Source organism: Nicotiana attenuata, unplaced genomic scaffold (assembly GCF_001879085.1).
Source record: "Nicotiana attenuata strain UT unplaced genomic scaffold, NIATTr2, whole genome shotgun sequence".
NCBI lineage: Eukaryota > Viridiplantae > Streptophyta > Magnoliopsida > Solanales > Solanaceae > Nicotiana > Nicotiana attenuata.
In genome coordinates this window covers 121,347-133,655 of record NW_017672190.1, presented here as the reverse complement: position 1 = coordinate 133,655, position 12,309 = coordinate 121,347, and the positions used below count along the sequence as shown (strand labels likewise).

General features: G+C 35.0%; 1 protein-coding gene across 1 annotated transcript; it reads left to right on the top strand.

The window, feature by feature from the left end:
• The first annotated feature begins 8,150 nt into the window (after nucleotides 1–8,150).
• Nucleotides 8,151–11,676, top strand: LOC109212232 (receptor-like cytosolic serine/threonine-protein kinase RBK2). Its single transcript, XM_019375859.1, has 8 exons — nucleotides 8,151–8,234; nucleotides 9,174–9,552; nucleotides 9,809–10,060; nucleotides 10,146–10,300; nucleotides 10,542–10,621; nucleotides 10,738–10,873; nucleotides 10,960–11,109; nucleotides 11,506–11,676. The coding sequence occupies exons 2-8, from the start codon at nucleotides 9,192–9,194 to the stop codon at nucleotides 11,674–11,676; spliced, it is 1,305 nt and encodes a 434-aa protein (XP_019231404.1). The 5' UTR covers nucleotides 8,151–8,234; nucleotides 9,174–9,191.
• Nucleotides 11,677–12,309: the final 633 nt, after the last annotated feature.

The following is a 12,309-nucleotide window of genomic DNA, read 5'->3' as shown; positions in this document are numbered from 1 at the left end:
CTCAATAAAACGATGTAGTATTCTGCACTTCTTGGCCTTTGGATGAGATGTGTATTCTCGACTTTCTGGCACGAAGAATTCCAGAATGTAGGCATCTTGTTCCTTACTCCTTGACTCCTCAAATGGCTCGGACGACTCTATTTCTATATCATCATCCAAACACAATGTTGAAAAATTCTTGGAGTGTGGACCAATGCGCTCAACTACATGAACATTGGGACTGTCTACATTCTCAACACTAATGACAATAGAGTCAACTAAATATGTATCCTCAATATCCTTGGTTGACTCTAGTATCTCTTCTACGACATCGACATCCTCAAAATCTAGTTCGATTGATTGTTGGTGTTCTACTCTGGCCTCCTCCTCTAGATCATCCTCGTATTTTTTTAAATCCTCTAGTATAATGGCAATTTCTGCAGCCAATTCATACGCATATTGGCTACTATCCACAATGTCAACTTGTTGCGCTTTACAAGGTTCAATTAATTTATTCGCTTGAGCCTCCAAATTGTGAATAGTTGCCCCTTGCCTTTGTATCTGTCGTGGTCTCTTATCATATAGTTCCATGCAATACTTTAACATATCTTTGATCTCTTTTCGGTCATCATTCCTGGGTTCTTTGTTCCTATTAACTTCACAAGAAAAAGAAGAACCATCAAAGTAAGGGGTTGGGGGAAGATAAGAACTATAAGCACAACCATGAAAGTAACCATCTTGACCACCACACATATCACACACATTCCACATATAAGATTGAGTTGGTGCACAAAACTCGCTCTCGGGAATATTTTGATAATTTTGCCCTGGGTGGTTTCCTTCACAATATGCATAAGGAGGATTAAAAGTAGAATTACCAACATCCAAATTCTCACTATTCCACGATGCCATGTTTCTCAGATAAAAAAAAATTTAAAAATAAATAAATAATCAAATACACGAAAACAAAAATAACAGTTCAAACTTGCAACCTAGAAATATGTACACCTACAACTACATCGTTAGTTCCCCGGCAACGGCGCCAAAATTTGATCACGCCCAACTCTAGTCATAAAAAGGATAAGCGGTCGCTACAAATATATTCCGGTTTACAAGTCCGGAGTCGAATCCCACAGAGAACTAAGGCTTAGCTACAGTTGTTCACTATCACCAAGAATACAAGCTTGAATAATTCCTAACTTATTGATATTAAGATTCTTGTGTTTAACTAACTAACTAACAAATTAATATAATAAATTAACACTAAAGATACTACAGCTTGGAGAAAAGATTAAGGAGGTCTAGAGTTATGATTTCCCCAATTGTCGGAATCCTTCCCGCTACGTCTTCTATAATTTCGCCTAAGTATTCTCTACCGATCATGAGCGCTCTGCGTGTTGCAATTTTCTCCTGAGTAATTACGACAATTTACTAGACATACTCTCCCGAGTTACGCTAGCTGTCTTTAATTACAGCTCACTTAGATCGCACCCAAGGTTTCGTTATCCCTAATCCCATCTTTAAATCCTTGGTTATTGATTCCTCACATACGTCGGGAGTGATGTTGTTCAACAACTACCTAAATATGCATTCTCTCCCGAATAATACATACTAAATAGGCACAGCTAATTGAGGGCCCTTCAATCAACCACAAGAATATATAGTTGAACAAATAGAGAAAATACTAAGGCTCAATTATATAAAAACATAACAAGAATTTATCCTACAAAAGGTTCCATCAAAACCCTAGATAACAAATTAGCTATTCATAATAGTATGTAAAACTACAATACTAAAAGTCATAACCAACAATGAAAAATAGGAAGAGGAAGGAAAAACTCGTAGAAGAATTCCCCGCCTTGCTCCTATTGTGTCTCTGCCTCCTTAGGTCGAATCTGTGTCTTAAATCTGTCCAACCTACTCAAAATACCGTTTTCCATGTATATATACCAAGTAGGGTTGGGCCCAAAAAATTATACCTTCTCCAATGTGAAAAAGGACAAGTTTCCAGGCCTAGACTAGCGCGGGCGCGCTAGTGACCGCGCGAGTGGCCGCGTATATTAACAAGTGCAGTGCCTCAGTCTGCGACCAGGTCCGCAATCGCGGTTTCGACCGCATTTTTCACCCTGTTCCGTTTGGGATTCTGAAAAATGTAAAACATGAAAGTTGTATCCCTTTGAGTTAGCTTTCCAACCATATATTGTGGAACCCAAATAGAGTTCTGAGCAAAAAGTTATGTGCATTTTACTAAACAGTACACAATATGCCTACTCGATTCTTCGTTTGTTCTAACTATCATCCGTTGACCCCCGAACACGATCCCGGATTAATTCCTTAAGATTTTACTCAGACTTTAAAGCTCCAAATCACTTGAATTCATTCCATAACATCTACATAGCTCGGAATCACTCCTACAAGGCATAAAACACACAATTAGTGCAAGACACTAGCGATTAAAGCTCAAACTCAATTAAAATACAGTAAATTTGAGTGTAATAAGCGACTAAAATACACAATTATAGCCTATCATCATCGGAACATTTTGTGATTAGATACAGGTAAAATCCGCTCATCAAGGACTCCCAAGAGGACGACCTCAATAAGCGGAAGGACTAACTGTATGGGTCAAAATTAGGTCTAGTTTAGCAAATGCAAATGGACAAGCTGAGGTCGAGGTCGAAATTAAGCGCGGTCCAGAGGCGAGGAGTCGCTCAAAGGGAGAGACTAGTGTCGAGGTCGAGCAGAGGGCAAACGACTGCAACTATTGGAATGTTCCTAGGATTGTGAATAAGAATATTCTACTGAATATTCCCCCATATTGTACTTTTTTAGGGTTTTCTAGGGATACCCTATATAAATAGGAAGAGAGAGGAAACAAAAAGGGGATTCAAAACCTTTATGAAAGAACACCTTGTAAAGAGTTGACTATCAAGAATATACAAAAAGCTTGTCTTGTCGCTCTTTGTTGATTCCATCACATAGTATTCCTCTTTAGTTCACAAGATCCAAGAACACATAGTTCACTTCCATTATCCGCTGTCACACGTTGTGGTCAGAGGAAGGAGTCATCCATCTTATCCAACATTTGGGCGACAAATTTCTTCTTATTACATTTAATGTCATTTATCACATTTATTGCATGTTTTCATCCTCATATTTATTACTAGTCATTGGATACTACTTCGACATTCGTCGACCCGAACACTGTCCATACCGTACAAGTTGTTTAATTTCGGATCTGGAGTTTATTACTTTTAACTTGGATTCACCCCTTGTCTATTTATTAAATCGGTTAACTAAAAGGGTTTAAAACTTTTTGATCGAACAATAATATTCAAAACTATTCGGAACAAACGAGGATGTTATAGAGAGGGGTTGACTGTACTATATTCTTGGTGGGGTTTGGAATTTGGATTAATTTTTTGCATTGTGTTAAGATTAAGCTGTTTTTTTCCCCTTAAAACAAATGCCACCTTAGCTTTGTTACCAAACAAAGTTTGTTGCCTCCTTGTAGTGAGTGCAATGATGGAAATCATTTGGATCGCAGTTATGATGGGATGCATTGCTTACTCCGTATAGAACCCAACGAGTTTATGGGGTGAACGTGCGGCCCTGGGTGCAGCCAAATCCATATCGCTATACATATTTTAGTTTAAAAATTATTAATAGTATACTGTTATAAAACAATAAAAGAAGAAGAAGAGTATTGCAGAGAAAAGTAGAGGGAGAGAATTCTTATTGATTTGGGATGAATTACAATGGAATAGAACCCTCTATTTATAGGGAGATGGTGACTTAGCCACCAAATAATAAACCCTAGAATCTCTCTAAATATAGACATTCACCATAAATAGAACTCTATTTATAACACTCCCCCTTGAATGTCTATTCAACAGATAATGTGCCTCGTTAAAACCTTAACTAAAATAAAACCCAGTGGGAAAAAAATTCTAGAGAAGGAAAAAGAGTACACATATCTAACAGTACGCCTTTTGGTTGCCTCGTTAAAAACCTTGCAAGGTAAACCCAGTGGGACAAAACCTTGTAAGGAAAAAAGAGTACAACGCGTATTAACTCCCCCTGATGAGAGCATCACTTCACATCCTTAAGCATTTGCATTCCAATCTTGTGCACCATCTTCAAAAGATCTTTGGTAGATATTTGATAAACAAATCAGCCATATTAACTTGAATGAATATATTGCACCTTGAAATCATCATTCTCGATAGAGATGGATTGTCTTCATATGATCTTGTTGGAATCGTCAGTTCAATATCTTCACATAGAGGTGAAAACTCTTGCTATCATATTATCATGCATATAGTTATAGCAAGATACATTGGTGCACAAATTGCATTGAGGATGTAGTACTTCATGACCATGAATTCTATATGCTTTAAGCAATTTAAATCCTTCAAGGATTTTTAAGTCATATAAGTCATATAATAGACTTTAGATGTATACCAAGTTTTCATGTCATGCTAGATATATTAGATATCGAAAACTGATTGCACATACCATTGACTTTATACTTTAAAGTGTTTGAACTACATGTTCAAAACTACATGTCTTTCATATGAAACCAATTCTATTCGAATTGTTTCTTCAGACTTAAGATCATCATATATATATAATTAGCGCTATCATAGTTGTCGTCGACAAACATTTTATATGAGTTTCAATATATTTTCATAAAGACATAACATAGAGATCTCTTCATTTTGTATTTTCAGGTACCTGAATCTCTCCTGAGATTTAGTATTATGTCATGCGATCTTCTAGATCACTTGCCTCCTTTATTATGATCATTTAGATCATTTGCTCATCTTCTTTATCAAGAAGTTTATTTGAAACCGATCGTCTATACACTTTAAGCTTACCATAGACTTTGTCCTTCTAGGACTTAATAGGAGCATTTGCAATGAGAATATAGTTACTTTCTTTAGGTCAGCAAATGCGTCTGGCATGCTTTGCAATATATTGGAAATGAATTATCCTTTTATGAACTTCAAGTTCATATTATCTTATTCGAGGATCTAGATGTACAAAGGATAATTCATTCCACGTAACTTTTTCTCAACTGTTTATCATGTCTCCCCCTCATGTTAGAAAAACTAACTTGTTTCCTCAACTTTGAGAACCCATCTTTGTGCGTTATGGTGTTAATCAATATATACACCGCACATTAATAATAATAAGATGGAATTATTTGGTTCCTGACCCTGAACCACTTGTGAGGGGAGAAAATAATGTACTTTCGTATATAACGTATATCAAACTGATATAGATAACTTTGTTCTCATAAGCAATAGTTTAGCTATTAAGTGGAGGCACTCAATAAATCATTTTGCTAAACCAACTGTGATGTAAACCAACTTATCAAGAAGAACTATCTTGAATAAAAAATCTGGAAATTATGCTCTGTATTAAATTATTGAGCAAGTTACCTCGCAAACACCAGGTTGCGGGTCAATAATAATTACACATGTAACCATCTCATAGATGCATCTTATATGGTATACATGGTAGGTGAATGAGCCCATATTCACCTTTGATATTTCCAGCATTCATGGGATCCAATCCCAATTTTAGTTGATCTATTAATTGATGAGAACAGACAACATAAGAGAATTCGTAAAGAACTTTCTAGTTCTTTAATATTTACCCATGTGAATTCTCTTTTATTTTTGCACATCATACTTAAATTGATATGGGTAAACCAATTATGCCAACTGAATAAATTATCAATATTGATAAACTTCAGATTTACGCCATGACGTGTGCAATTATCAATAAACTCCAAGTTTATTATGATATGGGTTTTTATATCAATAAATACCCACTTCATTGTGGTATTCTTTTGTTTATGTAGTACAAATTGGAGAATAAAGCGGGTAGCTTTTCACATATATATTACCCCGCTACAAGTTGAAGTAATAGAAGATATTAAATCTTTCCTTTATTTATAGTCTCAATATAATCAACCGCTTTCGCGTATACTTTGGAAACTGAATAAGTTTCTTTGAGACTTACTACAACACAATACCTTATTGGTAATTAATTGTGTTTCTCCAAAATAGTATAATTGGCTCTTGCAGAGTTCTCAATTAATTTTGTAGTACCACATATTCATCAACACCCGTATGGTGAATATCTCTTTTAAAGAGAAAGTTATACCATTATGGTTATGGTCAAAATTATATGCAAGATATGTTTCTTGCATTACGTTGTCTTTTAATAATCACAATGCCAAAATATTTTGGCGTACAATAGGTACGTGACCAATGACCATTCATGCCATTCTTAAATCATCTCAAACCTCCTTTTAGAGGTGAGTGCGGTATATTCACTACCACTAGCACGTTCATATTCTTTGAAGAATGAATATGTATTCATAAATCAGATGTTGTCACATTCACATCATGAATAGACCATAATCATCTATATGTGCTTAATAAAATCTCATGTCAAATCGATGACAAATATTACTTTCACAGAGTGAAAGATTATTTTGAGAATCCTTATTATTCTCATTATCACAATGATGACGATTATAATTTCGTCTATTGCCACGTCCACATCCATTGATACCTTCACGGTAATAATTTTATCTTCTTTCAGACTTATCACATATTGCTATCACATTCTCTTAAGGGAATGAGAATGGAGCAAATTCAATGGGACGGGTTTTCACTTTTTGTGCTCACGATCATACATGACTTTGATCATGGCAAGACATAGAAATTTTACCACTTCAGGTGGTTATAATTTCTTACAAACTCCATTAGAGTTATAATCAAACTTTGTTGTCTTTGCTTGTATATAAAATCAAATTATAGAATTTCAAGAATATAAAAGAGTAAAATAAAGTAAAATACTTACCTTAAATCTAAAATTTAATCATGAAGGAAGTTCATGGAATAATTGACAATCATTATGCTCAATCCCAAAGCTTCTACTCAATTGGTTAGAGTCTCGTGCTGATAACGTGTTATAAAACAATAAAAGAAGAAGAAGAGTATTGCATAGAAAAGTAGAGGGAGAGAATTCTTGTTGATTTGGGATGAATTACAATGGAATAGAACCCTCTATTTATAGGGAGATGGTGACTTAGCCACCAAGTAATAAACCCTAGAATCTCTCTAAATATAGACATTCACCATAAATAGAACTCTATTTATAACATATACAATAATATTAAATTTTAATTTGTAACTTTGTTACAAAATCGAAAATTGACATTGTTACTAATTAAGATACTAATTAGCGACCAATTAATCCCATTAAATTAACAATCTTTCTAATGACAACAAAGCTCTATCCAAATTTGCCTACATTATCGACTTCCGAATGTAAAAGTATCGTGTATTTATTGACTTAACATGTTAAGATTCCCAGTTTGCAAAATCATGAAGGTAGTGATATTTTGCATTTATTCTAGTTTGTATTAATAAAAGAGAGACAGAAGGAAAGATATATCCCAAGTAATATTGTTTCTTTAGACGTATAATGCAAACCTAATACATCAACATGATTAGGGTTTTCTTATATAGATAAACCTACCGTAGAGTAGAGGAGCCGCAATTACTGCAATTAAAGCTACGTATTTTACAAACATTCGTACTGACTAAGATTTCATCATTCTTTCCCTCATAAAAATCTTCTGCAACTTCACTCTTTATTATCAATGCATTCGTAAAAACTTACATGCTCGTCATGTTTATTTAACATCAAATAAATGAATACCTCAGCATTATTATTGTTAAGTAGTAGTATATATTCTCATTTAAATAATAATTATAACTAATATTAATTTGTTTGAATTAAAATATAAGTATTTACCTTATATTTTAGCACTCTTTTCATTGTTGTTGACGAAGGGAGTAAGTTAGCTTGTTTTGGCAGAAAATAAAACATCTTTCCAATATACCAATTGTGTGTTCCAATAATAATAATAACAATAGAACAAAAGGAGAAAACAATAAACCAAAAAGAGAAGTATATTACTGAAATTAAAGATCGGAGCCAACATTAATAAATAAAAAAAACAGACATTAAAATGGAAAAAGAAAAAGGCAACAAAGACTGTTCCTGTTTCCTATTATATGGAGTACCTTTTTCCCTTCCTTTTGTCTCCTCTTTTTTTTTCCCCCCTTCCTTTTGTTTCCTTTTTTCCTTTCTTGGTTTCGTTTCTGTTCTAACAGTAGAAGTGAAAAATATAAAACAAGTTGATCAGCAGTTATCTATGTCTCTTGGTAATATTTTACTTCCATTTTTATCTCTTCCTTCCACCGTTCAGTTCCTATTTTGCTTTTAATCAAACTTTCTTCTGTTTCTTCTCCTTTATAGGTATGTTTTCTTCATGCATGTGATTTAGTTCTACCCTATTAATCAGTAATTTATGTATTACTTTGTTCCTCTTACTTCACATCTTTATAATCTCTCACACACACACACCATGATTGAACAAAGCGGATAACTTCGTTCTGTTTCAGTGTTCGTTTTGTTCTATATTACTGCTATGCTTTTTGTTGTCGTATCAAATTTCTCCCTTTCTTAATACTGTGAAAATTCCTGGGATATTCTAATTGTGAGTGATTAGTGGTCCTTGCTCTATTTACTAATTATTGGTTGTCATAAAAGCTTGTCTTTTTTTTTTTTCTTTTTTCTTTCCTGATTTTGGCCCTTTATTTCAGTTTTAAGGTATCACAAAAAAACTATATTCTTTTTCTAGTTAAAATGAAGTTTGCATCTCATATTTTCCTTTGCTAACTATGCATGATCTGGAAAATTATTGTGCTGCCTGTTACTCACTGTGTTATTTATGTATGATGGTACTTATTAGACACAAAGTTTAAGATATAGTTTAAATGGAGAAACATGATCAGTGAGAATTCATATAGCCGATTCGACTTGTTTGAGATTGAGGCATATTGCTAAAGTTTAAGATATTAATTTGACTTATATGATAGGTAATTGGAGAAAAGGTTGAAGTATAGTTGAAAAATTAGTACGATGGAAAAGCATCACATCAAATTTTAAATCTTGAATAGTTTAATGAATTTGAATTCTTGAAATTCGTAAAAACTGTTTACCCACTGAGTGATGTCAAAGATTTTGGAACGTTCAATAGTGTCAGATAATTGAAGAAATGAATTATTAATGTACCAAGTATTTCTGCTATTTTTGGCTAGGCCTTTGAATTTGTGGAGATGGAGAAAGAAAAGGTAAATGGCTCTCCAGACACAGTTTTGGAGGACTTTTTGAGGAATGCAGTATCAGAATCAGACTCTTCAAAAGCCAGCACTTCAGAATTGGAAGCTGCAAAACATCAGAGATTTGCTTCCAAATGGGCTGGATTTCTTGAGCTATTCAGAACTAAATCAAGAAGATACATAGCTAAGGATCCTCTAAGTTCTCTCAAACTATCGAAACGATTTAGTAGCAGCATGAGAGACTTAGTTGGGGTTGTGAAAAATCCCATTGTTGATGCTGATTTGAATTACTCCAAGCCTCAGTGGAGGAGTTTCACCCTCTCTCAGCTCCAAGCTGCAACCAACAACTTCCACCAAGGTTAGTAATCTGCTTGGAATTTCACATCTTATTAAAGTTAAAAAGGATCAAACGTACCTTTGTTATACGAAATATCTTAATTATGCCCTTTGTTAATGACAAGGATATGAATAGCCCCAAAGTCTACGAGGTAAAATTAAAATACTTAATGTAGTATCGGGATAAATTTGGACCTTTATGCTTCGGTTAAATTTGTTGTAACATGATAACTTCTCGTATAGTTTCTGATGGTCAAATTTTGCATTTCATGCTGTAGGAAATTTGATAGGGAAGGGTGGTTATGCAGAAGTTTACAAAGGATGTTTAAAAAGTGGCCAATTTGTTGCAATTAAGCGGCTCACGAAGGGAAAGCAGGATGAGAGAACAGGGGATTTTTTATCTGAGCTGGGGATAATGGCCCATGTCAACCATCCAAACACTGCTAAATTGATTGGTTATGCTGTTGAAGGTGGATTCTATCTTGTTCTTGAGCTGTCTCCTAATGGAAGCTTGGCCAATATGTTGCAGGGTTCGTGCCTCTCATGGTCTCAAATATGGTGTCTATTTTTTACTTTGTTTATATTTCTTTACTGATTTTGCTTAGTGTTTTAAAGTGTCAAAGCAGAAACTAGACTGGAAAATCAGGTATAAGGTAGCTGTTGGGGTGGCTGAAGGGCTGCGATATCTTCATGAGGGAGGTCAAAGAAGAATTATCCACAGAGATATTAAGGCTGCAAATATATTGCTTACTAAGGACTTTGAACCTCAGGTAATATTATTATTTCAGCTTCATGAGTCCCATTTATATTAATTTTATCAAGTTGTATCATTGATATTCTGTGCCAAAATATTTCATTCCTGTTATTGGTATCAAGTCTTTCCATACTTACTGGAAATAGTATTTTAAATTTCTCACTTACTGACCTTGGTATCAAGAGAACTTATCCTGATGAATCTTCTTAAAGGGTATCGGGTGCTTGAACCTCAAAAAAGATCTGTTTTCATTTCAGATTTGTGATTTTGGCCTCGCCAAATGGTTGCCAGAGAGATGGACTCATCTCACTATATCGAAATTTGAGGGCACATTTGGGTTCGTATACTGTTTAGAGCTTCCTCAATTTCTTGTACTGCAGCTAAGGTTTCTAATCTAATATCAGTTTGTGTCTTGCTAAATTTTCTCATTAAACTTTGCAATTGAGAATGCAGCTACCTTGCTCCGGAGTTCTTAATGCACGGCATAGTAGATGAAAAAACTGATGTTTTTGCTTTCGGAGTGCTAATCTTGGAACTTATAACTGGACGTCGAGCACTTGATTACACTCAGCAAAGCCTTGTCATATGGGTATGCCTCTCTACTCTCTCTATTATCTTACTCACCATTGTATGTGAAAAAACAGAATCTGAATATTTCCTCTTTGCTTTTTCTAGGCCAAACCCCTGCTGAAGAAGAATAGAATAAGAGAGCTTGTTGATCCTTCACTTGCTGATGACTACAACTTATTGCAGATGAACCTCATGGTCTTGGCTGCTTCTTTGTGTATACAACAGTCTTCCATTAAACGTCCGCGAATAAGTCAGGCAAGTGCTGAACATTGCTTGATCAATTTAAATTTCTATACACACAACAAGTTCCTGATCAAACCACTATGATAATTGAGGTGGATGTATTGAACTCTAGGTTTTGAATATTAGTGGTGTTCTTTTACTCCATATGCTATATATTATAATGGTTCCAATCTTGGCAATTTTTATGTATTCTCATTTTTTCTTTCTATGGTTTTTATTGATAGTATTGATATATTGTCTCTTCTCGTCTTCTTGAGTCGAAGGTCTATCGGAAATAGCCTCTCTAACCCATCGGGGTAGGGTTAAGGTCTGCGTTACCCTCCCCAGACCCCACTAGCGGGATTTCACTGGGTCGTTGTTGTTGTTGTTGTGTCATTTGTGAAGAACTGAACTGAGCTTTGGATACAGGTTCTGCAGCTTCTCAAAGGCAACCGTGGCAGCCTAGATATAATCAGGAGATGTAGAAAATCTTCCGATTGGAAGAGGCATTACGAAGAACTCTTTAGTGCAGAAGAATGCAAAATGATCAGAGGTTTAAGTGGTTTAAGCATGCAGGAACAGATACCAATTGAAGTCTGAGATGACTCTGGCTTAAGGCTCAAACTGTGATATTGGGTTGACAAAACTAACAACACCCTTTGGAAGAGGGATAGGGGATTTAGGACCTTCGATTTTCGTTTCATGATTAATGGAAAGCATGGAATAATGCATCTGCGCGTATTTTTCTCCCTGCCCCATCATGAGACCTACCAAAGTATCAATGCAAGGAATCAGAGGCAGAGCCGGGATTTGAAGCTTATGGGCTCGGAATTTTAGTGGGTTCTAAATTAACAATTTGTACATATTCAATGGACTTCTTAAGACAAATATCAGGTTTGGACCAAAGCCACTGGGTTCGACTGAACCCGTAACCAAAGCGTTAGCTCCGCCCCTGGCAAGGATCTACAGTCCGTCCGCAACTACTGGATGCCAAAGGCGTCCTCTAGCTACTGACAATGGTAAATAAATGTAGTCGTCACACATTTACATTAAAATAAAAAAATAAAAGTGATAATAGTCACTATTATTATAGTGAAAGAATTCTTTATTTCTAATTCTATGATGCAATTGGAGCTTATCGGCAGAAAAGAATGACATAATTCAAGGAGAAAAAACACATAAATATACCAAAGAACAAGAATGACATAATTCAAGGAGAAAAAACACATAAAT

What these genes read in the sequence shown, in the direction of transcription:
- LOC109212232 (XM_019375859.1), top strand. Translation starts at nt 9,192, where the DNA reads ATGGAGAAAGAAAAGGTAAATGGCTCTCCAGACACAGTTTTGGAGGAC. An exon ending in AACCAACAACTTCCACCAAG is followed by an intron (nt 9,553 to 9,808) that starts GTTAGTAATCTG and finishes TTCATGCTGTAG; the next exon opens with GAAATTTGATAGGGAAGGGT. An exon ending in AACGTCCGCGAATAAGTCAG is followed by an intron (nt 11,110 to 11,505) that starts GCAAGTGCTGAA and finishes CTTTGGATACAG; the next exon opens with GTTCTGCAGCTTCTCAAAGG.